The sequence below is a fragment of the Scatophagus argus genome, chromosome 1 (assembly GCF_020382885.2).
Source record: "Scatophagus argus isolate fScaArg1 chromosome 1, fScaArg1.pri, whole genome shotgun sequence".
Lineage (NCBI taxonomy): Eukaryota > Metazoa > Chordata > Actinopteri > Scatophagidae > Scatophagus > Scatophagus argus.
The window spans coordinates 22,369,308-22,397,267 of NC_058493.1; the positions used below are offsets into that span (position 1 = coordinate 22,369,308).

The 27,960-nt window shown below is 42.0% G+C and overlaps 3 protein-coding genes across 5 annotated transcripts; 1 reads left to right on the forward strand and 2 right to left on the reverse strand.

Annotated features, from left to right (window-relative positions):
* Window positions 1-87: 87 nt before the first annotated feature.
* Window positions 88-13,127, reverse strand: LOC124060831 (WASP homolog-associated protein with actin, membranes and microtubules). Its single transcript, XM_046392178.1, has 11 exons — window positions 12,456-13,127; window positions 11,461-11,634; window positions 10,854-11,004; window positions 9,942-10,111; window positions 8,614-8,821; window positions 6,388-6,572; window positions 5,836-5,922; window positions 5,622-5,717; window positions 3,171-3,582; window positions 2,442-2,581; window positions 88-1,280 (listed from the first exon to the last, which is right to left on the reverse strand). The coding sequence occupies exons 1-11, from the start codon at window positions 13,032-13,034 to the stop codon at window positions 1,122-1,124; spliced, it is 2,361 nt and encodes a 786-aa protein (XP_046248134.1). The 5' UTR covers window positions 13,035-13,127; the 3' UTR covers window positions 88-1,121.
* On the forward strand, window positions 12,758-20,588 carry LOC124060838 (fibronectin type III and SPRY domain-containing protein 2). Of its 3 annotated transcripts, none has more exons than XM_046392191.1 (14): window positions 12,758-12,894; window positions 13,757-13,857; window positions 14,127-14,413; window positions 14,915-15,010; window positions 15,326-15,559; window positions 15,738-15,760; window positions 16,053-16,174; window positions 16,332-16,496; window positions 16,629-16,763; window positions 16,948-17,101; window positions 17,727-17,860; window positions 18,337-18,469; window positions 18,572-18,748; window positions 19,946-20,588. In XM_046392191.1, the coding sequence occupies exons 3-14, from the start codon at window positions 14,138-14,140 to the stop codon at window positions 20,193-20,195; spliced, it is 1,899 nt and encodes a 632-aa protein (XP_046248147.1). In that variant the 5' UTR covers window positions 12,758-12,894; window positions 13,757-13,857; window positions 14,127-14,137; the 3' UTR covers window positions 20,196-20,588. The 3 variants fall into 3 exon arrangements, with proteins under 3 accessions (XP_046248147.1, XP_046248163.1, XP_046248155.1); XM_046392207.1 differs by lacking the exon at window positions 13,757-13,857 and adding an exon at window positions 13,354-13,397 and having other exon boundaries at window positions 12,766-12,894; XM_046392199.1 differs by lacking the exon at window positions 12,758-12,894 and adding an exon at window positions 13,648-13,666.
* On the reverse strand, window positions 20,370-27,959 carry LOC124060857 (KH homology domain-containing protein 4-like). Its single transcript, XM_046392218.1, has 14 exons — window positions 27,593-27,959; window positions 26,372-26,645; window positions 26,153-26,272; window positions 25,931-26,004; window positions 25,765-25,817; window positions 25,407-25,612; window positions 24,728-24,936; window positions 24,314-24,374; window positions 23,977-24,034; window positions 23,529-23,764; window positions 23,009-23,113; window positions 22,371-22,456; window positions 22,168-22,286; window positions 20,370-21,732 (listed from the first exon to the last, which is right to left on the reverse strand). The coding sequence occupies exons 1-14, from the start codon at window positions 27,619-27,621 to the stop codon at window positions 21,608-21,610; spliced, it is 1,755 nt and encodes a 584-aa protein (XP_046248174.1). The 5' UTR covers window positions 27,622-27,959; the 3' UTR covers window positions 20,370-21,607.
* Window position 27,960: the final 1 nt, after the last annotated feature.

The following is a 27,960-nucleotide window of genomic DNA, read 5'->3' on the forward strand; positions in this document are numbered from 1 at the left end:
ATTTAAAGACCGCAAAGATCAGGGAACAGCGTGAGCAGTCCACAAAATCGAATCGCAGACAAAGAAAAGAATGAAGAAGAAACCGCCAACAATCCCACGTGCCTTCGTTTATTATTGAAACGCAGCAGTACAAGTGTGGTCCAGCCTGTCTGTAACACACTGGAATAACTTTCATCTTCTGCAAACCATTTAATGCTGTTTGTCATACAGTACTGTAATATAATACAGCCATTCAAACGAAGTATTGGAAGAACCTAACATCAGTATATTTTTGTCACTTCATTTGTTATGTTATCAGAGGAAGTAATAACAGATCATGTATAAAGTGCACCTAAATTAACACACTGACACATTTCTGACACAAAAAGGAAAACAAACAGGACGGGACAGTGCAGCCAAAGGCTTGTAGTACAAACAATGACGGAGACTTTAGAGATGTAGGCTGTAAATAATCAACACTTCTGCACCTCAGGACATAACTCATCCATTGTTTAGTAATAAAATGCAAAAACTACAAAACTCAACTTGTTGTAGCCCTTGTTGGGGTAAAGTGAAACAAAACAAAACAATTGTTCAGATTTGAACATTCAAAATAAGGTCAGCTGGCTTTACGCTCAGCAATGTGGGAAAATTGGTTTGCTGTGCAGTGTGGTCGCGTCTGCCTGCAGCACAGGCTTCCCCTGCCGTGTGACAGTTTCACAAAAGGCTTTAAGATGCCGAGCTGGGAGAAATTCAATCATTTACACACTGTACTACAGTACTACTGCTTGGCTTTCCCTCTTGATGAGCACTGAAACACAGCTCCTCGATTCTGGGTCCTCTGCAAACCGACTGCTTTACGGGAGACTAAAACTGGATTTGAGTAATTGTGGTTGTGTCACATCTCAGGGCTATTTTGAGATTTTAAGACATATGATTACTGACTGGCAACTTGAAAACACTGCAGTGTTTGGGTCAGAAGAGGTGTAATCCCACTCTTGTCAAAGATGAAGCTTTTTGGTTAAAGTTAAGCAGCAACGTAAGGTGTAGCTCAGAACCATAAAGGAAGCAGAGCAGCGGTACTGTAGGAGAATAGCGGCACTGGTAAGAGTGTGTGTGTGTGTGTGTGTGTGTGTGCGCGCTCAGCTGTCCCAGTCTGCACTCTGTGTCCCGTCGTCCCCACCGTCCTCCTCCTCGTCAGAGTCGGCCGCCACCTTCTTCATCCTCATCATGGCTGCCTTGATGCTGCGCTCCAGCTCGCTGTCTCCACTGTTCGGGACTTCTGCTCGGGCGGGAACCATCTACAGCACGATGAGAGTCAAGTTTAACTCCAGTTTCCACACACGTATAACATCACAAAGCCAGCACCCTCGCGAGATGCCGACAGCCGAGTGCGGTTTCAGTAAACTCTTTGGATTGGCTGAAACATCCAGCATCAGTCAAGTGTGTCACTGTGTGTTTTACAGACATGACAGAAGAGCTGACGGAAGAGCACAAAAGTAATTCATAAAGTTAATGATGGCTGAATTCCATTTTCCTGGTTTTGTGCATCCCCGTGTGAAAAAGGCTTACCTGATCCTCTGCACTTACTGTAGTAACAAAGTAAAACTAGTCAACATAAATCTTGGATAAACTGATTTGTAATAATATTGTTAGTGGGTGATTTTTTTTCCCCTAAATTGCCCAAATTGTTGTCAGGTGAGCCACACATGGAAACAATCCCACTGAGGATATCAAGCTGGCAAATGTTTTCAGTCTAAACATAAAAAAATAAAACAAAATGTCATTAAATATCAAAGCACCATATCTAACAAATGAAAATAATATACAGTGTACACACAGAGATGAACCTCAGCTGATTACAGTATACTGGACAAACACATTTTCTAAAATGTGTCATCCAGTTCGACCTGTGGACATTTTTCTCATGTGTCTTTCAAACTGAATCTGCCTTCACTTAAAACCAGTGAAGTTGTTACGAGATGTCACACTTGTTTCATGTGGCTCCAAGCCCAAAGCCTGTTGGATCCTACTCAAGACGGAAATCTTTTAAACCAGACCGCAAATGTATACTAACATGTTTTAAAAGCCAATAAACAATTTAATGAAACAGCTGATGTCGGAAATAAACAGTGCATTCATCAGGGACTACTTTCAGGCACAGATTAATGCAAATTCGCTTTGCTACTAAGTACCGAGCAGGACATTTTACAGTTGAGCTAGAACCACCACCTTGTGGTTGCACGAGTCAAACTGCAGTTTATATTCACGTCTGTCCAGACTCATATGTAGTGACCGACTGAGAGCTTCGTCGCGTGATGCAATGGCAATCACCCGAACCTCAGTATCAGCAAAAGGGAGGAGATTGTGGTGGGCTACAGTGCTTCAAATATGGATGTGTTTGCAAAGAACACAGAAGAGCGGGATTTTTGGATGTTTTCTATTCTCGCAGAACATCTCACCTTCTTCAGGGTGACTCCCTGTCGGATGGCAGACATCAGATCGCTCCTCAGGTCCACAGCAGGGGACTCTGTCCTGACGGGGACCTTTCGAAGCCGAATCTGTCCGCGCTGCAATGAGGCCAACACTTCATCCATCGTTCCTACAGTAATTCAGCGATAAAGGAAAACAGACACTTTTACAACGATGGAAGAATGAATGGCATAATGCACTGTCGCTGATTTTGCAGTAGTGGCTTTTCATTCCACTGCTGATGACGCATCTGACAATTTTCACCACAATGCAGACTACATTGAGCTTTCCCAGGTTGTGTGGGGGTGCGCAATTTCAAAACAATTTTGAAATCAGCGTCTTCTTGAATGACCTGTATTTCACAAAAGCTCAGAGGAATGAATCTGTATTGGACATTACTGTCTCCCTGGAGCTGAGAGAGTGCCTCAGCAGGAGCACAACTGAGGTAAAATGCTTCCTCTGGCCTCATGGGGAAGTTGGGAATTTAGAACAGAACACCATGTACAGACAGACAGGCACACACACACACATTTCTCTGGAACAAACAAAGGCTACCCTCCTCGCAGTCGGACATATTATTCACACATCCAACTGCATCGGTACCGTAAATTTCAAGCAAATGGACATCAAAATGTTTTTCCCTCAAATCCAACATTTTGATGTTCATTTATTACAAACATGTAAAAGGCAGAATTAGACCGCATGTGTTTCACTCTCACCAATATTTTGTTTGAGCATGTTCCTGGCTGGAAAAGGAGGGTCAGCTTTTTCACTGAGAGGCATTGGCGTGTCGTCAGAAGAAGGCGATGCTCGGACAGACGGGGGAGGTATGGCTGGGGGCAGCGGAGGGGGCGGGGGAGGAGGTGGTGGTGGAGGAGGAGGAGGGGGAGCAGGAGGAGCAGTAGGACAGGCTGGAGGTGGCGGTCCAGAGAAGATTTGGACCGGAATGTCTTTTGGCTGCTGTTTCTTGGGTGCTTTGTTGCGTCTGGGTGCAGGACGGATGGAGGAGGGTCCTTCAGAGGTGGAAGAAGGGCCGAGGCTGATGATGGACAGCGGCTGGGAGGGACACGACACCTCTGAAGGAGACTTCCTGGACTGAGGAGTCTTCAGGATGTACTGGCCCTGACGCTTCTTGAAAAAAAAAAGATGGTAGACGGGAAAATGGCTTGATAAATAAGGACATTATCTTGTCTTAATGTAATACGGGAGACGGCAAAGACAGGAGACAACGCCCATACCACAGTCTAATGTACTCGTTCTTTTAAATAGAGCTCACAGTGACTTAAGATTAAAGTGAAGTGACAGAGGGAATGTGCAGCAAACACACACACACACACATCTAAAACCACGATTCTGACACAAACAGAAAGTAAATCCTACTAGTCTGCTCAAGTTGGATGATCTTTAAAACCCCAAAAGAAAACAGAAACAATCCATAGAATCATAGAATTTAGTTTAGTCACAAACACTGACATGATGATGACACAAGATGGAAAGTCTGGGAGTCACAAAAACCGCCAAAATTCATACTGGAAGGACCGTGAATGTCTGCACAAAATTTCAAGGCAATCGACCAAAATGTATTGAGACTATTTCACTCCACCTCAGTGGACTGACTGGTTGACTGTGTGGCTAAAAATAACTAAAAGTAACTTCATTAAATGGAACTGTCAAGTATATGTAAATGTAGGTATGAGAACAGAGGATCTGATTGTGTTAACCTGACTGACATTATCTGGTCATTTAGACTTATGATACGTTGTGATATGAATTTGAGTGTTGATTTTGTGAGTTGTAATATAAAGACTTCCCAGTTTACATAGAGGTTAAACATTAATTCAATCACAGGTCAAATATATCCGACCACTTCTTGTACTCTTTTTAGTTTAGTCAGTTAGATGTGTGGTGCAACCTGTTTCACTTGTGATGGTTAAATCTGCGAGTTAAATTTCATTAGCCGCTGCTGCAATCGGCTCCTGGAGCCGTTGGATCGAATCACGTGATTCTCCTCAGCAGATCACGGCGACGTCGAGTGCTGTTTCAAGGGTTATGAATGGACTTTCAATCTTAGCTCCAATCAACATGAAGCCCTTCAGGTGCTCACAGGAATGGCAATGTGAACAAACAGGCTGCTCGGGGGCCCCCCCACCGGACAGGCAGGAAAAATTTGGGTGTGGTGGAGAGATTAATGCAAAAAAAATGCCCTCCCCCCCCCTTCATTAGCCGGCTGATGTGCCCTTGAGCAAGGCACTTAACCCTCAATATGCTCCCCGGGCGCTTGATGCAGCCCACTGCTCCTGTGTGTGTTTCACTGCATGTAATTTGCCGGGTGTTGCATGTGTGTGTTCAACTAAGGATGGGATAAATGCAGTAGTCAAATTCAGTATGTGTATGTAAAAATACATATACTGCCAATAAATAAAAAGTTGATTCTCAACCTGCTGGTGAAGATCAGGCGATAGGATGGAAAGCTACTGACAGCTCCTGAGCAAACCTCGCGATGAGATCGTTTTGTCAACTGCTGTTTCCGAGGATTAACTTTCAGTCTTATTCACAGATTTTCAACAGACTGAAACTAAGCTGGCCAATATTAGCTTAGTGGTGTCATGTTAGTACTGGCCTAAATGATGGTCTGTATTTAATAAGGAGGCATAAGGAGGCACTTGAGGTGACTTAAAGACAGTGTCAACAACACAAAGTTTTTTCAGCAGACTCCAGTGTTTACAACATTTCAACCCATGAGTTGGCAGATTTCGAGTAGAGCAGATGGAAATGTGGAGTCTGTTCAGAACAAAAAATATTTTGTTCAACTGTAAAGTATTCTGCCACCAGAATATCTTTTTCACAAGTGTTTAACATCGAAATTTAAAGGGAATCTTGTTTAAAGAGTTGACTGATTTCATATCAACAGTGGCTCTCTCTGTTCCCAAACAAACGTCCAAAATACACTCCATCATCTTGGTCATCAAAGCTTTGGTGTAAGACAGCTTTGGACATCAGCTTCTTCTGATGTGGGGTTTGGTGCTTAATAAGCAATTTTTAATTTTGACGTGAACTGCTGAATGAAGCAGGAGCTTCTGGGGTTTTTTTTGTTTGTTTTGTTCTGTTTTATTAACAGGCGGGAAGCTGCAGGGGGAAGAGGGAGAGGGGAGACAATGAGAGAGCCTGACCTCCCTGAAGGATCTTAATCTATTCAGAGTCTTCTCTCGCTCCTGGTCCACCCACTCTTTCCTCCTCTGCTCCTCCTCTTTCTTCTTCTCTCGTTTCTGCAGACGACAGAGGGAGACAGTGAGAGGCATTAGAGCGAGACAGAGGATCAGATCTGGCTTCATTTGCGGCTTCTGTCTGCGCTCTGTGGTTTGTCTCGCTGCCGCGGTGACGCACCAGGTGGACCTGATGATGCTGGTTGAAGATTATGGAGCTCTGCTTGTCTTGCTCCTGCTTCTGCTGCTGGGCCTCGATGCACTGATCCTAAAAAAACAAAACGCATACAAATATTAATAAACTGACATATACACATAGTCAGAAAAGATCATACACTTGGGCAAACGTGTCATTTAGAGTTCAGAAAATGTCAGTAATAGTGATAATGAGGGCATTAATACTTCAGCTAATTAGGAGAAGACTTTTTCAATTTCAAAATGTTTCTCTTTTATATTGCATTGTTAAATATTCATGCATGTGATTCTTGTTCCCTGTGGATTACTGTAGATGATTTGTGGCAGCCTCCAACCAGGGGATTCTTCTCACTTTGTTCTGAGCTATAAAATGCTTTTTTTTAATCAGACAAATGAGTGTGCAGCCAGCAATATGAGAAAATGCCAACTGCACCAACTGTGCTTAAATTACTCTGTCAAGCTTAAAATAAAACAATATAATAAAAACTATTTGAAAATCTCAGCACTTGGGGACATGAAGGGGACAAATCGCTCACACCTTTTTGTTGCGGAGATAAGCTCGCCGGGCACAGATGTTGCCTCTCTTGGCCTCCAAGGTCTGTAGTCGTCGTTTGAGCTGATTGACAGCTGGAGAGTCCGCTTGTTGAATACTTGCGTGGACCATACTCTGCAGCTCCTCCAGGTCCTCGCACACGTCATAGTACACCACCTCCTCCTTCAGTTCTAAAACACACATGCAGTCCAATCACTCAGACGCCCAGCTGCTCTTTTAACTCATACATTCTGTATTCAGAACGTGGGAGAATAATTCTGCATTCAGATTTCACCTTGAAAATGAACGTCTCTTTTGTCTCAACGGTGTACGCATGTGCTACATGTACAAACCTCTGTGCACTCGTGTGCCAGACAGACAAGCAAGGAATCACCACAGCAGAGCAGAGTGTGTCCCGGGGCTCAGCATGACGTCAACCACAGATGTTTTGCAGGTTACACTGTGCATGCACTTCACAAATCATTTTTTGGTATCAACAGAAAAACAATTTTTCTCTATTAGGCGTTAAGAGAAATCTGATTCACACTGGTCGATTTCTGCGACAAAACAATTTCTGGGGAACTGAAGCTGGGTTTCTAAAGGTTGGGGAAAGTATTGTCGCAGCAGTACAGCGGCTATTAGAGGAGAATTTTCTGGAAACTGGAGTGATCTGACTAGTACAAGTCTTTTTGTCTTATATCAACTTTCTTTACAAGCATACAGGAGACCAGGCGATCTGCATGTGCCAGTAACGAGTGAGAGAGCATCTCTGTGACAAGTAGAAGAAGACTTCTCATAAAATAATTCACATATTTCAAAAGGGTATTAGAAAAGTCTTTGCTCACTGATGAATATTTTATTAACACGGTAAATCTCTTTTGAAAGGCTCCATAAACTCAGCAGACTATTTTTATTTGCAATGTCTCATACTTTTCTCTCTTCTCCCACTTCCTTTACTGAGCAGAAACTGCTTTTTAGATGGGGGAAATAAACCTGAAACCAGCCAGTGTAAGGTTACACACACACAGAGGTAGCCACACAGCATGTACAGACACACCACTTGGAAGCAAACATCGCACGTCTCAGGAGGAGCAATTAGGGAAATATTTACATGAACAAAATATTTCCCCAAAGTAAAGCCAGTACACACGACACTGAGTGACCAGAAAAACAGAAACCCCTGAACTTCACAAGGTGATCCAAAGCAGCAGTTGTGTACATGAACAAAACAATGTATAATGTGTATATTATTACTGACACTGCATCAGAAATGTGTTGATTCAGTTCTGTGGTAAGTGCGGTGTAGCACAGAATTATACTGTAAGGTTATCAGAGACACCTTACAATGTCCAATGAAACACTACCACCAATTAAAGTGTTTATGTCCAATAAAATGCTACCACACATTTTTAGCTTCAACACGTGTCATTTCACCGAGTGTCAGTGTGAAAACGCATGAAAGCATTTTAAAGGGCCGGTTCAACAGTTTCAAACTGAAAAAGGAAAAGACATTTCCCCCCTAATGGGATTTCAAACTGTGAGACGAGTCACTCCGGGGGGGGAGACATGCGCCAGAGATACTGTGTGAAGTGAAAGGAATGGGTGCATTGCCAGTGCTCAACAATACTGGGAAATCATTGGACTTGCTTGTGCTGATTTAAACACAGCTCATAGAGGCAGTTAAAGGACTCTAAAACCCTTAGTGCCTGTACCTGACAGCAGAAAAGTAATGCAGTCTTAGCTGTCTGTACATCCATGCGTATGTTGCTAAAAGGAACTGCCAACAGCTAATTTGCCATTCATTCTTTTCCTGGTGCCAGTTTGCCGAAATGTAAGCAAACATGGTTGAAAAAAAATTTCGGAGATCAAGCACTCACAGCAGAAATTTCAAAGCATTATCATGTTACAGTTTATATTTTTGCAGTCTTAACTGTGTCTTAATTACCAACTAATCTTAATTACTGCATCATTTTAAATAATATTACACTATTATATGCTATTATATAAAAGGTGCAATTTTTGCTAGGACCTTTGGATTCCAATCATAGTTTCACAGCGTGAAGCATCCTCGAGCTTTTTCTCTCTGCTTGAGTGTTTTATGGTGGAAAGTACAAGGTCATCACTTTCTTTCGCAGTGATTCAATTCTTCTCAAAAGCTGGTGTGTGTAAAACGTCACCTCCCTCCATGAATCAAAACATCTACTCCACATCTACTTGTCACGCGCAGTCTACCTTTAATCTGCCGTCGCAGAGTTTCTATCTGAGCCACCAGCAGCTGCTCCTCATTCTTCAGGATCTCAAACTTGGCGTCGTACAGTTCAAGCTGGGTTTCGTAGAACTGCAGCTCCAGCTGGTCCACTGTGTCCTCCTGCTGGCCGTCCTCAGACGCAGACCTCGTATCAGTTCTGTGGCTCGTGACTCTGCCAGACAGACTGCCCAACTGCACCACACAACATAAAAACAAAATGTCAAAAACCATAAAAACTCTCCTTGTTGTCTTCAAAGACACCTTGAATGAACTACACCTGAGAATGAGCTGTCAAACTGAAGCCCATTTACTCACGTTCTAATCTCTGCAAACTGATTTTCATACAGTGAATCCAACAGCTATGTGTAAGGGAGGACAGCAATGCTAAGCTTGATGTGTAGCCTGTGAGCTGACACATCAAAAGCATATGTGGGTTTGAGTTATACCAAGCACACTGCCATTGTGACATTAGAGCTGTACAGACCAAAGTGATTACAGATGATATACATCTAACTCCAACCATACATACACACACACACACACTAAATGTAAAAGCATCATGCTGTGACATCTGTGGGCACACACAGCTCACTCAAAGGAGTCACCGAGTTCCGTTGCCACCAGCTCACGATGTTGCGTAGGTGTAGCTTACTGATCTCATTATAAACGCTCGCACACAGCTGCTTTTGTACAGACTCATGTTGATTTCACAGTGGTTGATACCGCCAGCATCCTGATGCCTGATTTTTAAAGAGCTTAATCGGATGAATAATGCAGCCACATGAAGGTGAAGGTGCTGAAGGTGTTCTCTGTTCTCTCCCAAAAAAGCTCAAATGTGCAGCACGACACCCTACGGCAGCAAGCAAGTTGCTGCAGTCCCCCCCCACCAAAATACTGTGACCCCCCCGGCACCCCACCCATCCCCCTGTTTGATATGCACATAGCTGGCACGTTTCGAGTACCGGTATGTATATGCACACAGACTCACTCATTCATGCGCACAGGTTTTGGGGGTGTATCGAGGGGATTCTCTGTGTTTTTAGAGGCTTTATAAATAGATCAAAGGACTACAGCAGCCAGAGATTCACATCAGACTGGAATACCAAGTGAAAGAAAAAAAATGGAGCAAGTAGGCACCGCGTCACACCTCAACAGACTTACAACCGCTACAAAAGCAGCGTTGGCTGTGACGCTGGAAATGAAGATTTGAATGGCGACCAAATTAGGGAATGTGCTGACTAGTTACACAATCTCTGGAAAACCTGTGGTTTACAATCGAAAAGAAAAAAAAAAAGAAAAAAGAGACACATACCCTTTCTCTGATGGCGTCTTTCTTGCGGCTGAGGCACATCTCTGTAGTTCTCATGTGCTGCAGGGTTTCTTTGGCCAAAAGGAAGCGTAGTTTCTCCAGTCTGGGAGCTGCGGACGCCCAGGCTGCAGCTCCAAAACGACACTTGTCCTCCTCCATCTGCTTCAACATACCTGAACGTGCACACAAGCTTGTGTTATGTCTGTGTTACAAAAAAGCACATATTAGCATAGATGTGCTTTTGTCATGGGTACAAAAGACACTAATAGGTGACAAATGAAAAACAACCCTTAATACAGTTGCAAAGATAGATGTAATCAGTTTGCGGTGTTCAAACAGAGGCCATAAAATACTGTTGTGTGAGGGTTGTGATTTACTTTTCGTCATATCTGTACATTCCCTAAACCGACTCATGCACTTCTACTTCATTTCATCCAGCAAACAGGAATACATGTGTTACATATGTTAAATAGTGGGTCCGCCGGCATATAAATATGGCTGCAGTTGCCAGGCATATAGATTGTGGAGCAATGGTATTTACATGAAATGCTCCTGGATGCTGTCTTTCCTCAGATCAATGTGAGAATCCACCAAAATCCCCACATCAAAGATGGCTGCCAAACCGTGAAAATGAAGAGTGTGCGGTAATATCCTTCCTGATTTCCTACGTAATTATTTGAGTTGGTGCTTCACACTTTACTTCCCTTTAAGACTAAAATGACAATGTGTGTTTTATATTAACTTTTCGTTCACTTGAACATAAGCGGACCCTGCGTCATAAATATATTCAACTTTTTTATGCGCAACTTCAGACTGTGCTGCGCTTTATTTCCTGTGTGCTGAAGAGCAACACACAGACGTCATTCATTCATTCTTCCACACACAAATAAGAGAAATAAACACAGCAATTTATACCAGCCAGAGCCTTTGAAGTCTGTGCAAAGTAGGTGACAGTGATGTCCTGAATTGAGGCGACTGCATCTTCTGCTTTCATTCTCCACTCCTCCGCCTCCTTCTCAAGAGCTGCAATTCTCTTAGGACCCAAATCCTCAAACTCCAAAGACTTCTGCAGAGAACCACAGCAAGCAAAACAGTGGACAACTTAAATGCAGATTTTTTCAAAGTTAGTTTAGTGAGAAAATGAATTTGAATTTCCCTTGGGATCAATAAAGTATCTATCTATCTATCTATCTAAAATAAAATTTGAAGTCACATTCTGCAGAGGTTACACAAGTTTAAAATGTGTTCTGGGGCTGTAAATTTGTATTTTCTTTGAACACACAGTATGTCGTTTCTGCTGCTAGGTGTCTCTCAACCAAAACAAAAGATTGAAGTAGTGTGGGATCATGGGAGTTGTTGTTTTCCATGTTAAACAACCAAGATTGCAGATGAAAATCTATCTGTGTGGCTCAGGTAGAAATGTTCACGGATATGTCAAACTGTTTTGACATCTAAATAGCAAAACATTTCCCAAATCCCAGAAACCCAACAGCTGTCTGTGTGTGCACATCTCTGTATTTACCAGGATCTCCATCTTGTACAGGCAGGCCAGCTCTCTCATGTCTCTGAAGGGCTGGAGCAGATAGTGGAAGAAGGTGGTGGCCACAGTGACCAGGTCCTTGTAGGCCTCGTCCTCCTCCTCGTAGATGTTGAGTAGCACAACCATGCGGTCTGCGTTGCTATGACGCCGCAGTACCTGTAAACATAGCGGACATAAACACCCTTACTAGAGTTTATTCTGAACTCACAGGCCTTGTCTTGTGACTTTTTCCACAGCAAATGATTTCATAATATAAATCAAAGATATGCAGACCCGTACAATAAGCACCCTGAATGGAACCTAACAGATTTTTTTTTCTTTTTTGTTTAATGTACAAGTAGGCAATATCCATATATGGCAAGCAGTTTGTGTAACTTCATCATAACATAACATCCATGCAGGTTTACTACTTTACAGCTGTTATAAAAATAATAATAACATACACATACTTTAATGCATGTGCTGGGAAGGAAATAAATGGTACTGCACATCTCTAGCATTTACTTTATGACTGCACTCTTTCCGGGGTCCCATATCTGTGGACTTTAAATGAGGACTTGTTGGCTGTCATTATACAGTAAAGCGTCTCTCAATATATTATTTACTGGAAGGTCAAGTTACATTTCTGTGCTCGAAACACTTTAATTTAAATACATGTTAAAGGGCAGGCAAAACAGTGGCTGAGAAACAAACATCAGCGCTGGTAGTGTCGCAACATCTCGAGCTTTGACTATTACCCACAAACAGCAGAGGTTTGCTGCGTCATGGCAGGCCTTCTGTCACACTTGTGACACCACTATGTGGTGCTCGTCCTGCAGCATAACATTCAAAAAGAGAAAAGGGCTACAGGCAGCGAAGTACTGCAGTTCTGATGTTTAAAACTACACACTTGGTTTTCAGCCAACCGGGCCTGATGTGAACACCTGTGGCCAATCTGATCCCGCTAGCCCCTGCTCCTCGGCTATCACAGCCCTCACCTGTCGCAGGTGACCTTTGGCCCTTGACATCTCCTGCTGCATGGTCTTCTTTTTGAACTCCTGTAGATTTTCAAAGTACTCCTCAACGTCCCGCTCATCCTGGGTGAATAATGTGTCCAGGACGATCTTACGTCCGCAGAGGTCAATAGCCGTGCTGAAGTATTTTTCGAGTTTTCTACACGGTGTATCATAATCCCTCTCGTCGTCGTCTTGGGGACCTGACCTCCGTTGCAGGAAGAGCAAGTCCCAAATGTTGCCGTCTTCGAACTCCGACAGATCCGGGAAGCAAGTTCCCAGGATATCCGCCACGCATGTAAACTGCTGATGGATGTGTTTCAAATCGTTCACGGAGAAGAGTCCGGCCCAGCTCATTTGAGGGTCGCCCAGGACGGCAACTTCGCCCCTGCGTTTCTGCCGTTGCAACGTCCGGTTGTGGCAGGTGACAGCGAACTTAGACTCGATGACATTCCACTGTACGATGAAGCCCAGCTTAAACGTCTCGGTTTCTTCAAATATGTTACTTTTAATGGCAACCCAGCCATCCAGACTGTCCAACCGCTCACTTTCTATGCTATTCATCTTTAAAACAGATGTTTCACTTTAGCTTCCGAGAAGCTGCTGGCTCTGTTTACACCGTCCGCCATTTGCGTGACGTAGGCTTCCTTCAGGCACCTCGGAAACATCCGGAACTTTCGAAAAAAACAACGTTTAAGGTTTCACAAAGCGATAAGTGTCCCTTTAAAAGACGATGTTATCACATTTACTGATAATAAATGTTGAGACTGACGATGTAGTGGAGGCTCTGTATTTCTGGGCCAAATGATTTAGCAGAGACATTCAGTATAATATTGATGGCACGCGATTTCTTCCCCGTAATCGTTCTTTTCCTATACAACAGATCTTTTTGGCTTGATTTCGGCGTCGACGTAAAAGTCCCAAAAGGTCAGTCTGTAATTTCGATCGTCGAGGTACTCAAAGAGGAGACGATGTGATAATTTAGATATTTCCCATGAAAAACTTTGGAGTCCCTGAATTTGGGATTTTTTACGTAGCATTGAAGGCATCACCAAGTTCCTAACATAGTGTTCACCTTTGACCTTTGAATCACATGCTCGGGAATTTCCATCTCTTTATATCAACACAATGGATAATGCTAAGTCTGAAACTGGCGTCAGTTACAAATTTTATTTTTGTTTGTTAACAAAGCTGAAGTGCGTGTTTTAATCGATAAATGACTAACTTCCTGTGTGGATGTTTTACATGCCTATGAGCAGTCTGAGTCCCATCTATTTTTGTCACAGTTTCTGGGTGAGGGTTGGAGTGCTTGCACAGCTGACTTGTCGGACACCACAGTTGGCCTGAAATGCTTGCTTAGAACAGACTGGTTTAGTGAATTATCCAGGTAAATTAACGACCAGCTGCTCATTTATTCACTAGTACTATTTTACATGTTGTTCTGTACAGGGAGGTTGCTTGACTCAAGTAGTTTTGAGGTCTCATAATCTGTTGGGTTCATTCTGCTCAGTCGTTGTTTGATGCAGGATTTTCAAAATATTCTTAATGGTTGTTGATATTTACAGAAATGTAGAACAGGAAGTGATTTATTAGACTGATTAAACTGTATTGGAAATATAAATCAGAATTGGATCGTTAACCTCTACCTTCCCACAGTCACTCTCGTCATGGACCTGTATGAGATCAGAGGAGGTAGACTGGATGTGATTGCAGAGGAAGTCGAACACCCGGAGTTAAGCAGAGAGTCGAATATCATGGAGCCCCACAGCGTGGTTTCAGACAAAGAAGAGAGGACAAACCGAGGAGTTTCCACCTTCCAGAGGTTCTCTGTTGACACCATCGAGTCTCTTCGTTCTGAGCCCCGTGAGGACAGCTCTCCATCTCCCACTGGAGCAGATGACAGACATGATGACGAAAATGTGTTTAAGGAGGGAGAAACTGAGGTGAGGACGCTAATACAGCCATGACTCAAGATGTATGCATGAAATATTTGGAATTTTCTTTTTCTTTTTTTCCTCCTCTGGAATTTAAATGACTTTTCCCACAGGGTCTTTGTGAGAATGACAATGTATAAATACAGATTCAAAAACCATAGCAATGTGAGGATTAATGAAAAAACACAAGCCATTAAAAACCAACAAATTCTTATCCATTACATTACATTAAAACAATCACATTTGTCAGTTTATTTCTTTATTTTATTATTTTAAAAAATGGTCATGACATTACACTCAAGGACTGAGAACTGACGATTACAGTATTAGATTTCTTTTTTTACCATGTAAGATTGTTTCTCATTCCCAGAAGATGGAGCTGTCCACTTGAAGGCTTTTGTACCAAGCCATAGACATGAAAGTCCTGACAGCTCAGGCAGAAAAATACTTCTGCTACTGGTTGGAATTAAAACAAGAATGACTAGAAGCATGATTTTCGATTGCTTTCAGAGTGAGACCGTCGCAATCAGGGATCGGTTGCAGGGGAAGGTTGCGGAGATGGAGAGCTTTGCGGGTCATCTGGAGGAAATCTTTCTCACAGTGGAGGTAAATGTCACATTCAGAAGGTTGTGAGCATTTGGGAACACGTCTTTTTATTATTATTTTGTTTCAATTAGACTCAAAGACAGAAACAAAGTTCAAGATGTCCGATTTCAGTTTTCTGGGATGTCCATATGTGTCCCTGGAGGGCCTGAACTCAAGAATCAAAGGCATTCATTTAATTCATTGTCTTCTTTGATCTGTCGTCATCTCCTCATGTTTTTTTTTTCCTTTTCTTTTCCTTCCATATTTTCTTTAATGCTCAACAAATGTTTAAATCTCCAAACGTGAGCCACTATGATCCTGTACTTGTACGTACAGGAGAATTTTGGCCGTCAGGAGCAACACTTGGAGCAGCACTACAACGAAGTGTTACAGACGTTGTCTCAGCGGTACGACGAGAGGTCGACCGGAGTGGAGGAGGAGAAGAAGGGCAAGCTGGAAGCCTTGTATAATCAGCTGCTGGCTTGTGGTCAGGCCATGGATGCCTCCAAGGAGCTCATCGAGACGGCCCAGGAGATCTACCGCTGCCAGGACAAGAGACTTTTCCTGAAGGTCTTCTAGCTTGTGTTCTTGTGTGTTTTCTTCAGCCAGCCATTCATATGTGCAGAATACAGTTGTATACATGATGCTAAATAGGAAAAAAGGGATGAAAAATGGATAAAAATAATACTGTTTACTTCTTCTACATTTATTTTCTTGGCTAATTTCTTTCTTTGACCTTTATTGACAGACAGTTATGCCCACCATTAAAAGGTAACTCTGATGCTGCTTAGTGAGCATGATACACGGTGTGACACTTCACTGACTGCAGTGTGATTTAAATTAACTTCGCAGGGCTAATTTTATTTTTTCCCTGATGTTCTTGCATGTCGTTTCAGACTAATATCATGTAGACCAGTGGTGGAAAAACTACCACACTGTGAGAATACTCCGCTATAAGTAGAAGTCCTGCATTATGTGCTTACAGTATTGAAAGTAAATGGCCCCTTTGAGTGTTGAGGGTAAATCCTGTTGTTCTTTTCTTTTTGTTTTTGTACTATGCTAGAATCGAGGAGTTTGCCAAGGAGGAGATTAACCTGACATTGGCTACACATCTTGAGTTTAACACATCACTTTCTGACCTGTCAGATGTCAAAACCATGATGGACTCCATCAATGTTGTTCCAGGTCTGACTTACAAATTGTTTCATCTGTGTCATTACAGTACATGGAGCACAAATGTGTCATTTTTTGTGTCACTCTTTATTGTGCAATTCTGATGGTGTGATTTGATAACAAAACTGGACTAAAACTGCTTCTCCAATGTCACCCCATCCCCCTCCAGCTCCATCTGCCCCAGTGATCAACCCCCAGATACCCAACTCTGCCACCCAGACGTCACTGCGCGTGTGCTGGAGCCTGTTCTCTGACGACACGGTGGAGTTCTATGAGCTTTACTACAGACCAGTGCTGGAGGACATGCCAACAGACAGCAGCTGTGCACCACACGGTACAACACAGAGACACTGACTGCAGATTCACGTTGCATGATAACACCATCTGCTGTTGAAACAGTATCTGCCAATCAGTCTCCTGATTTCTGATCAGTGCAGCCATGTTAAAATCTGTGCTCACTTTTCAGTATACAAGGTAAAAGTGAAGGAGACCCACTGCACGGTGACAAATCTGCTGCCCAACGCGCAGTATGAACTGTGGGTGACGGCTACCAACACCACCGGCATCAGCCCAGCGAGTGAGAAGGCCTTATACATGACAGGTGATAAATGTCGCAAACAGCTGCATGAGAAGTTCTTAAACTTGGAGCAGTTGAAAAAGTTGCTCTGTTGTCTTGTGATGCTCCCTGAAATCACTTTCAGTTCTATCTTTCTCCGTTTTGTTATCACTCCAGCCTCACATGATTGCTGTTAGAAAGTCTAAATCCTCGATTGCTCTCTGCCTAGTGCCGTCACCTCCAGTGATCAAGCAGAAGGAGTGCAGTAGCTGTCCAGAGGCTGCTCTGATCCGCTGGGAGTCGGGAAACACCAACCCCGTAGACTCTTACACTGTGGAGCTCAGTGAGACGGGCACTGCTGGCACACAGAGCGGCATTACTGAGTAAGATCTGTGTTATTAACATGCATCTACAGACATATTCAGCACAGAGACTGACTGGAATCCTCCACTGGATATGCAGAGCTTCATGCAGTACCTCATGATATTTGTCTTCACTGACCTGTCCTTTAATAAGGCTATTGCTTCAATTCATCCACAAACAAGCCTGTGTTAGTGCTTGCCTGGGATTTTTGAGGTCCCATGTTTAAAGAGCTGCTGAATCAAGACACACTCTGTCCTAGAAAATCTATTCTTAGCTTCAGCTCCTGCAGTACTGACTGTTAGCCTCAGCCTACAGTACTGTCCTCACATTTGGGGTCATTTTCATATTTCATTTGGTCACTTCAGAGTACAGTCAAGCCATTTGTTGGAATAGTCTGTTTGTTTTTGCATCGAGAAGTCTAAACTGTATTAACTGAAATGGCTCCATTGTCCCGATATGACAAAGTTCTTACTTAGCCACCCCATTTATCCACTTGGTGTTTCAAAGATGATGTTATTTCAAGGCTTTAACACTCTGCTAGAGCTATGGAAATAAAAACCAATACAAGCAGCTGTCGTCATTGTACATTTGATATATTTAAAAAGGAAGGGATGTCAGCCTTGTGTCCCATTGGTTAATCCCCAGGTCCATAGTAGCCGTGCCCACCTGTCAGTGTCTGATCCAGCTGCAGACAGGACGCCGTTACCTCATCTCTGTGAGAGCAGTCAACATTGGCGGGCCCAGTGACAGGAGTGAAGTTATTACCGTCTCCACAACAGGTGAGAGGCATCACGGAGCAGCCTGTTCATGCTAGTTTTGGCCAGTAGTGTAAGAAGTATTGGGATCATTTACTTGAGTAAAAGTGGCAATACTGATTTATAAAAATATCCCATTACAAGTTGAAGTGGAAGTATGTAAGTATTAGCAATAAGATATACTTAAAGTATTAAAATGAAAGCTTTTAGAGTTCTTTTACTACATGATGGCTTTTTGTGACCACATAAAACAATGAAAGACAGACTAAGAGTTATGAACTATGCAATATTTGACAAGAAAAAAAATTTGACCCATATGAGAAAATTTCCAGAAACACCTATAACTGTCTGTTGACCTCTCAGATTCATCTCACAACCTTTTGTGTGGGTCCTGAACTTATATTGCCGGGTAGTTAAATCAGTAGCAAGTGGAACTACCTACTTACTCAGTAACTGCTTTCTGCACCTCATATGATGACTTCCTTGGCTTACCTGTGCAGGTACATTCTTCTACCTCCAGGAGGACAGTGCCCATCCCTGCTTGTCCATCTCTGAAGATGGCTTCACCATATTTTATGGGGATGAGGAGCTGCCAATTGGCGCCATGGCCTTAGATGGCAACACCTTCACCAGGTGAAGTTTACCATGTCTACTTGTGTGGCAGAAGATGAGAACTTTAAGACAATCTCTTATGAATATAGATATGTAATATTAGAGTGTGTGGTGTGTGTACAGATGTGTAGCTGTCCTGGGGGATCTGATTCCAGTGCGAGGTAGGCACTACTGGGAAGTTGAGGTGGACGATGAGACAGAATTTAGGATCGGCGTTGCATATGAAGACACAGAGAGGAACGCCTTCCTCGGAGCCAACAACACCTCGTGGTGTATGAGACACGTTCTTACTCCAACCAGGTAACAACACACCACTTTGTTTTAAAGCAGCAGTACTGTGGATATTATTAACCTTATGTTCCACTTGGGGTCTCAGCTTTTAAACAGTCAACTCACACTGGGTTTTCATGTGCTCCCCATCTGTGATTGGTGTTGACAGTACTTTTTAACACAAAGATATCTATTAGGATTTATATTATTAGTTTTATAACAATTAGCCCAGATAAAACGTCATGCCACAGGATAACATACTGTGCACTGCTTTGTCTTTGACACATAGAAATAAACATTTATGCACCATAACTTCTTTAACATTAAATATTTTTTTATCTAATCTATCAGTTATGACTTAAGGTCACTTCTGTGATTTGTTTGTGACACAAGGAAAGGGAAACCACTTCTACTTTTCTGAACATTGGAGTTTTAAATTTGGTCAGAAGAAGCATTTAAAAAAAACAATAAATTCAAATCATAACATTGATATTGAAATTATCACTTTTACACAAACAGCAGTAAACTGTGGGACCCCAAACAATAATGAAGTGAACAAACTTTCAGCCAAACAACAAACCAGTTTTGGTTCGCTGCTCAGTCACGTTTTTTGTAATCTACTTGTTATTCCTATTTGCCACACAAGCTGTGGAGGAGAAACTGGCTTTCATTTTCACAGGACTACACCGATTAAGTAGATGCAGATTTTTCAGTCGGTCTGACATAATTGGCATGCTGACTCTAAGGGACTACTACTGCAGTTCATGGAAAATGGGCCAAGACTATATTTTTAGCTACCAGAAATTTTCCTTTCCTAAGCAAAAAAAAAATATCTGCATCCGCTCAATGCAAAACTGAGCTCATTTAAGGTACAAGAGCCTGCAGCTGAATATCTGTTGCTTTATACATGTTGCTATGGCAACTGTTCTTGGAACACAGCAGGACAGTTGAATTGTCACATTTAGCAAATCAGGGCGGCATATCACTCGAGTCCTGAATGTGGTTTCCATTGTGGGCATCTTCCTTGTGATTCTGCCTACGCTCAAATTAAAAATCACATCTCATATTTCTTTAATCTGCGGCCATTTGAAATCCTGCTGTTGGCTTCATTATTCAGCATCTGCTTTCATAATGGCTGACAAAGTGGGAAAATTATTCCAAAACAGGATGAGAAAAGAGCTTTATATTTAGAACTACGCTGCCCTCTTTTTCCTTCCCCACTTTTAGGCATAAATATGAGTTTCTGCACAATGGCTGGAGTCCTGACCTGAGGATTACAGTGAACCCAGTGAGGATAGGAGTGGCACTGGATTACCACAGGGGAACTCTGTCCTTCTTTAATGTGGATCTCGAACAACACCTGCACACCTTCCACTGTCATTTCCGAAATTATGTCCAGCCCTGCTTTGGAATGGACAATTCAGGAGCTCTCACTGTACACAATGGCATAGAGGCTCCCGAGTACGCGTTCATCTGACACCAGACATCTAGTAGTAACATGAAATAAAACTCAGAGCTGGTAGGAAGTGAAATAACTTTGTTTTTAATACTTACCAAAGTTCTGGGAGACACACTCAATGAAGAAAACCCAAATTCATTTAAAAACAAAGAAACATTTCAACAGTATAAAATGTGTGGCATCTATAGACAGTAAGGGGTTTTCAGTTGTTTTTATTATAGTATTCCATGGGAACCGGCTTACACCATTTTCCAAGATAAGAAAAGGTTTCACTGAATTTTACAATATGTATTTATAGCATTGGCAACTGCAGCACAACAAGTGTTTAAATTAAAATGGATGGGGGAGGGGTTGTTTATGATTGACAAAAGATGCTCTGAAAAATGAATAAAAGTGTTTTAAGAAACAAAATCCACTTGTCATTATACAATTGTATTCACATCTGAAAAAAGGGAAAAGCCACCCTGAGTACTTCCACACTGTTAAAAGGGGCTGTTTTGTTTAATAATGGTATATATTTTTGGGCAGAAAATTTCTCTGCCATTTAACTGACTGATAAGTGCAAATTTTCTATAGGCAGACCTTTAGAATCCAAAAACAAAGGCTTCTATCAAGACAGCAAAAGCACACGGGAGAAAAAACACTGTGGAAAGATTTGTATAAAACAATATCCTCAAACTTCTCCAATGATGTAGCCATGAGATGCGTTACAGTTCAAATGAGGCTAAAAACATGTGCAAAATGACAAACTAGTTGGCAGGCTATCTATATTTACATTAGCTTTATAGGTGGGCATAAATTTAAACAACCACCTTCGAGTAAAACCAATAGCTTCACACGCTTTGTGTGAGGGGTTGTAGAAAGGCAGTCTGGCAGAAGCATGGAGGAAAAAAAACAAAAACAAAAAACACAAACAAAACCTGCAACAGGACATAAAAATAAACACCCTCCTTCCTTAGGAGTTCAGGAAAGCACCAAACATCAGAAACTGGCGATAATTCAAAGACCATACCAGCATTTTGTTTTGCATCTTAAGCCTGCTTAAAACTCATCTGTACCTTATATCACTGCTGTATAATGACTGTGGGCTCGACTATGAGTGAAGTTTGGATGTCAGTACACAAGTGGTAACAGAAACTGGTATGGGTAGTACCATGTCTACTTGGATGGAAGGAAAAATGTCAAACAAAAGTGTTTTAACACTTTGTTTGTATTGGAAAATGGGCACCAATAATGTATTCATTCATTTAGTAAAAGTGATTAAAAGGGTTGTGGCAAAACACTGGTATAGTCATAAAACAGTGTGTGATAATGCAAGGGTGGATTTTTCCTTTTATGTGGGGTTTGAAAACTGTGTTGATATACTGAATGTAGACTTTGGGTCTGTGGGTATCCTGGGCAGTGGGGATGGGGCGGGGGCAGGGCAGGGGTTATGAGTTATCTGTCTTACTGCTGTGTGTCCTTTCCTCCTCTTCGTCAGAGGAATCTCCTCCATAGGGCACTAGCCCTGATGCATCTTCGTCCACTTTAGACTTCTTGCACACCTCTTGAACACCTATATGGGCACAATAAAAATGGAGAGACAGAGAAAAGTAGAAAGAAAGCGGAAGATGAGAGGTGGGGGGTGGGGACAAAGAGAGAGAACAAAACAGAAAGGAAACCCAGTGAGGAGCACCGTGTTAACGGTGGTTTTTCAGTTCGTATGATCCACAGCCAGGGGAGGGAAGATATCAAATGAAACGGCAGCAGAGCACACATCCACAACAGGCAGGTCCAGGGACACATGTTGAGAGAGAAAACAAGGGAAAGACAAAAAACATATACAAGAAGAGCGTGTTAGTGGGTTTAACCAGTAGAGAATCACACAGGCCTCCACTCCTCCCCCATTCCTCCATGGGGGGAAGATGCCATTTCATGCAACAGACAAGTCTACAGAAGAAATGTCCGAGTACTTGGCTCTCAGAATCGTAGAATATCAAGAAATGCATACCCATTGACGCGATGTTGACGGGCAGGCTGGCTGGCTCTTCCGTTCCTGCGTCCCTCGACCTTTTGCGTGGAACTGGGGCGGGAGCCACAAAGGGAAGTGGAGGTGGAGGCATGAGAATCCTGACAAGAGAAAAACATGGATATCTACACCACGCAAGCTTCATGAAGAATAACACAGAGGGGAAATAAGATCTATTAACACACCTTTCTTCTACTTTCTCCTCTCCAACACTGGAAGCAGGAAGTACAGACTCCTGATTGGCCGAACCCTCTGCAGAGCTGCTGGTAGGCTAAACAGAAAAGCACAAAACATTGGAGACAATTTAAAACATGCAATGAAAAGGTCTGAGACACAAGAAAACATTAGCATGTATAAAACTTTCCAAAAGTTGTTTATTCTTAATATTTTACCATTTCAATTTCAAAATAAACTTTTCTTGTTTGTTTTAATTATATGAAAGGGTGAAGAAAAAAGCTTTACAAAAATAATTGCATGTGATGCTATTCAGTTGCTTTAATGGCCATTTGTATTAGGGATGGTATTTCTGACATTTATTTAATTACTTGAATAAATCAATAGTGCACTGGTCTAAAAATAGAGATAGAGAATAGAGAGAGCCAAAGAGACAGCTTGCATGTAGGACAAACTGAAACAGTCTTTGGACTGTGTGTGTAATTCTGCGATATTTGAGGTTTAGCTGTGATGACTGAAGTTTCTGAACTCCCTCTGAATTGTGGGGTCATTAAAACCATCAGCATGACTTAAACAGGTCAGTCTGAATGAATGAAAGTGTTTAAATGAATGAAATTAAATGTTTGTGTCAAGAAGACCAGAATTGAACCTGTTCCTCCTTAGCCCCCTCCTGGAAATGACGTTTAGGACTTCCTGAATCAGCGATGGTGTTTAAAGATCCTTCAGGCTCCACTCTCTCACTGCTGTCAGGATCCTTAAGTAAAGCAAAAGCAACACATACACACTGATGCGGCAAGAAGGACTTCAACAAATTAAAACCTTAAAGACTTCCACAGGTTTCTTGTGTACTGACATTACAATGTGGATTGTAACATGAACGAGGAGCTCAAAACCAATCAACATGAGGTGTTACGAGGCTTGTGGTTTGTATGAGTGCTGAAATTAGTAACTGGTCAACCTATTAAAATGCCAAGCAACGGGCTAGCAGCAGTCTTTAAAAATAATGTACACACTTTTTTTGCTTTATTATCATAAACTAAGTATGTGAAATTAAAATTAACACTGAAACATGTGACAAGTATGTTTCATATTTTTTGTAGTTTCAAAGTCTAAATCAATCAACAAACTAGCTAATATATAAATGCTAAAATATAAGCTTTGGTAATCACCTGGGCGAGATAGGGATGCGGTTTCCTAGGACACACTGGATACTGAACCATTGCCTGAGAAGATGGAGGGTTTGTCGACATGTTAGAATGACTTGGGGGACCATTTGCATTACTCCAATAACCACTGGCTCCTGGGTACGCTGAATAGGCGCCAGCATACCCATTTGCTGGGTAGTTATACCAGGATCCCTGGCTAGAGTAATTGCTATTAGGTGGAAATCCATGTGCTGCGTATGCTGAAATGAAAGTATAGAACGTTGAGTTAATAGTATATATCACATGAATCAATAACGGTGTTCTGACAACTGTGACCTACTATTTCAACCTATTGTTGAGTCACTAAGGACGTCAAGGGAGGATTAATTAGCACAAGACGAATGCACTCAGCTAGTACCTGATATTTGACCACCCTGTCGGAATTAGCTAAAGATTGTTATGGAATACTCACGTTGTGTTGAGCCTGTGGCTGTGTACATAGACACCATGCGGGCATGTTCAGATCTCACCTGGAAAGTGATAGAAACAAATCTATGTCAGGAGCTGGATAACAATTTACATAGGCGGCGTTGATTCAACAGTTGAGTTGCATTGTGGGTAGGTGCAGAGCACTCATAACCTATCTCTAGAGATCAGGTGGTTCACGCTACCACTTTCACTTTTGGAGGTGGGTATCAGTGAAGACTATATGCTTTAATAGTTTCACCTTCTTAAACCTCCCATCAGGCTGTCATTTAATTCAGTTAAACTCCACAGCTTTATTTATTGTGACAATATCATTAACTTACAGTTTCCAGCAGGCTCTCAGTGAGTTTCTTCGCTGCCTCCAATCCAGCTGCATTTGGATGGCTGTAACACAAAAGGCCCATTGTTAAATATGATGAAACAGACTTGGGACAGAAATAATAGAGAGCATAGAGAAATGGGGTTTTAAGCTTTTATGTGCAAGTAGGGCTCTTAGATGGGTGTTCCAGTCACAAATAACCCAAAACTTGGATTTAAGTTTGGGTGGCATTTTAAGACATATCCCATTGTGATTTAGTAAACAGTTGATAGGTTTTAGCAGGAGTGTTAGGTAAGAGATTTGTTTTGAGTGGATAAGTTTCGGTTTATTCATTTAATTCCATTTCTTTTATTGTTTTGCCGTTTGCCCAGCCTGAAGAGAAAATGTCCCTTTAATAACTGTAGTACAATCAACATACCTGATGTAGACATAAAGAGGCTCAAAAGACTCCCGTTTGGATGCTTGCTCAATGTAGCCTGAATTTTTTCCCCTGAGAAAGACTCGGGCTCCGGTTTCCGTCTGGATGTGGCTCAGGTACGAACCTCCGGGACCTTCAATCTTTTCTTTCACATTAAACGAGGGCAATGCCTGGTCCAAACCAACAAAAATCTTTGTGTGCACAAAACTCTGAGGATAAGGGAAAAATGTGAATTACTATTTTGACCTGTACATTTAGGTTGTGTCCTGACATCTAAAATAAGTTTGACTAGCAGCAGAACAGCTTTGTAAGCAGATGCAGTCATCCAATGCTTTTGCCTGTAAACAAGGGACGTTCTCTCTGCTACTTCATTTGGGAGGTGGGTATCAGTGAAGGCAACATGGTCTTCATTTGCATCACTTTCTTTACCTCCATTTGTAAAATCCTGACATAATCTAACATGATGTGAAGCATAACAAGCCGTTTACAATGCAATGCCTTTTTAGTGCATGTTTTGCAGTTAGAATATATATATACAGTATATATAGATAGATAGATAGATAGATATACTGATTGATCTGCAGACACTTGGTTATTATCAATAGCCTCAATTGCAAAACTGCAGCTACTTAGCACAGTGTACCACTTAATTATCTCTGTAGATAATACATCTGCTTACCCCTGAATGTGGAGCTGCAGGCCGATGTCCCTGGCCTGCCACTGAGTTGGTGTTGGGCAGTCGTGGCACAGGTGGGGGAATTACTGGGCGAGGAGGCTGAGGGTAAATTGTGAGAGGAGGCATTACAGGCACCTGTTGTCCTCCTGACGCTGCTGAAGCCCTCAAGAGGTCCTCAGAGATGATCTCCTTTATCCTCATCACAGCCTCTGATGTTGTAAGAAAGTAAACAATGTTTGGACAACAGTCATATTGAAGTCCTTGCCACAGAGAACAGGCTTCTTATAACATTTGCAAATTATATTAGATTAAGACAGTGCCAGACTCTGTATATTGAGCTGATAAATAAAGTGCTACTTACTGTTGACTTGCTCTTGGTTCTTTCCCTGTACGTGCAAATACAAAGGTCTTTGTCTAAAAGAAAGCAAAAGAAGAATGTCATGAACAATACAAAACTTTTGCAGCCTTACAAACATCTGTTCTTGTTTCCCCCCATGCACTAGGACATCCCTAATCTTTGCACATACCCTCCATTTCCCTTTTCAGCCTCAGTCATGAAATGCCCTTTGGTTGAGATGACTGCACCACTAAACTGTCGGATCTGAAAAAGGTAAGAGGAAATTTGATTAAGGTACTGGAGAGACTGTTAGAGAATATGTATACAACTGTTAAAGACTTAAATGTCTTCTCACTTCCCCCATCTTCTTCAGTGTTGTGTGTTAAGTGTAAATCTACAACTTTTCACTTACCTCTTCCTGTGTCTTGCCTTTTGTAAGAAGGTCCCTGCAGTTTAACGGTACATCGTTTATGTCAACCTCTGTGACCACCATCTCTTCTGTAGTGGCTGGCGCAGGCACACTTAGAGGTGTCTAAAAGACACGTGAAATGTAAAAGAAAAGTGTAAGTCCTCCAACGACAGTCTAAACAACACATAATATATAATTACTAACTTTTTAAATCAAGAGCACCTTTGCAAGTAATGGCGGAGGAGTCAACAGCTTTCCTTTTGCCATTAACATAGCATTTATTTTAGCAGCCATGGCTGCAGCCATTTCAACTCCTCCCTGAGGCGCTGGTTTTTCTCCTGTTTGTGGTGGCTGGGACTCTGTGCTGTTTGAACCAGCAGTGCTGACGATTCCTGATAAAGAGACAGGGTGGCCTGCATTTTCATTACTCATCGGCTGCTTTACATCTGCACTCTGTTTAGGCTGGGCTGGCTGATCCCATCGGCTGGTTAGGCACCTGAGAAGAGAATAAATAAACAAGGAGCAAACTGTTGAATTGTAATGCCTATGACAAGTCATTTAACGACACTATTTTCACAGAAAGAAAAAGAGAAGATTAAGATTAAAAATGGCAACTTTACTGCTGCCAACTGAATATTTTTAGCGGCAGTCATCACCTTAGAAACCAGTAAAGCCTGTAGACTGTGGCGTGGGAAAAGGAGGAGGGACTCGGGAGATGCAGATTGGCACTCTGTACGCTTTCTCTGCAACTATTAGGTTTGTTTGGACATACTTTTACGAGTTTATATTCCAAATTAATTGGAAGTAACTGATGGAACAAATTCAATATTTCAAATAACACCGGTAGTGTTTGAGTGTGGCTGTTTATTGTGGTCCATCATGTAACACTAAAGCGTTAAAAGATATACATTTAAGGCAAGTGGTGGAGTTTTAAGGACTTACGGCGATTAAATCTTTGTCTGAATAAAGTTAACACACAGTCTGGGCCAAATTAACAGACACTGCGGTTATTTAACTGTTTATTGTTAGCTACGATAACAGCAGTCGAAGTTAGCTAGCGGCAAGTGGCTAAATCTAAGCCTAAGGGTAGCTTGCTAACGTAAGAAGTTACAATCCTGTTTTGAACACTTAAATTGGCAAAACATCTATTTAATACAAATAGATATATTATTCGAATACTATAACAACAGACACCCAGGCCAAGTCTGATTTTAAATTGCACAAATGATACTCCATGAGCTAACATATTACCAGGCCACGACCACGTATGCTAGTTGCTAGCAAAGCTACCCTCTAAGATAATTTCAGTTAACAGGTAGACAAGCTAGCTACTAGCGTTAGCCTAGCCGGCTAGCTTGCTGTTCGGTGCAAATCTGTAGTGTTGTTTTAGTTCAGCTTACCTAATGTGTTTACCACAAACAAACTAGTTAAAGAGAAACTTACGGCGTTTGCCCAGTCATCCCCGAAGACATAGCACCACTCCACCAAGTCTGCAGCAAAATTAAAATAGTTTCTAATATAGTTGGCGATGAACGACGGTGGCCATCCGCTTGCTCTCTCTCTGGCGCCGGCGATTTCTTCTGACGACTTGTCGCAAAGTCTGACTTAGCGGAACTTGAACTGTTTTCACGTTATGCAACTTCACATGTGCAAGCGTCCAACACGTAACTTGTCAACGTTACGCCTGGAGATCGTTAGAAAAGAAATGTCACCCAAATTTATACTTTGAGTCAGGATTTTCAGCTAATTGATTAAAAATGTATGATTAAATGTATAAAAATCCAAAAACGTAAGGTCCCCATGGCACGAGT

Bases quoted from the DNA above. Each gene is read 5' to 3' on its own strand.
- LOC124060831 (XM_046392178.1), bottom strand. From the start codon at position 13,034: ATGAATAGCATAGAAAGTGAGCGGTTGGACAGTCTGGATGGCTGGGTT. The intron at 5,923-6,387 runs GTGTGAGCGATT...TTGTTTTTTTAG, and splicing joins CTTATCTCCGCAACAAAAAG to GATCAGTGCATCGAGGCCCA. The intron at 1,281-2,441 runs GTGAGATGTTCT...ATCGTGCTGTAG, and splicing joins AGGGAGTCACCCTGAAGAAG to ATGGTTCCCGCCCGAGCAGA.
- LOC124060838 (XM_046392191.1), top strand. From the start codon at position 14,138: ATGGACCTGTATGAGATCAGAGGAGGTAGACTGGATGTGATTGCAGAG. The intron at 16,497-16,628 runs GTACAACACAGA...CTCACTTTTCAG, and splicing joins CAGCAGCTGTGCACCACACG to TATACAAGGTAAAAGTGAAG. The intron at 17,861-18,336 runs GTGAGAGGCATC...TTACCTGTGCAG, and splicing joins TATTACCGTCTCCACAACAG to GTACATTCTTCTACCTCCAG.
- LOC124060857 (XM_046392218.1), bottom strand. From the start codon at position 27,621: ATGTCTTCGGGGATGACTGGGCAAACGCC. The intron at 26,646-27,592 runs GTAAGTTTCTCT...TTCTCTTCTCAG, and splicing joins GGGATGACTGGGCAAACGCC to GTGCCTAACCAGCCGATGGG. The intron at 23,765-23,976 runs GTGAGTATTCCA...CTTTCATTTCAG, and splicing joins AGCCACAGGCTCAACACAAC to CATACGCAGCACATGGATTT.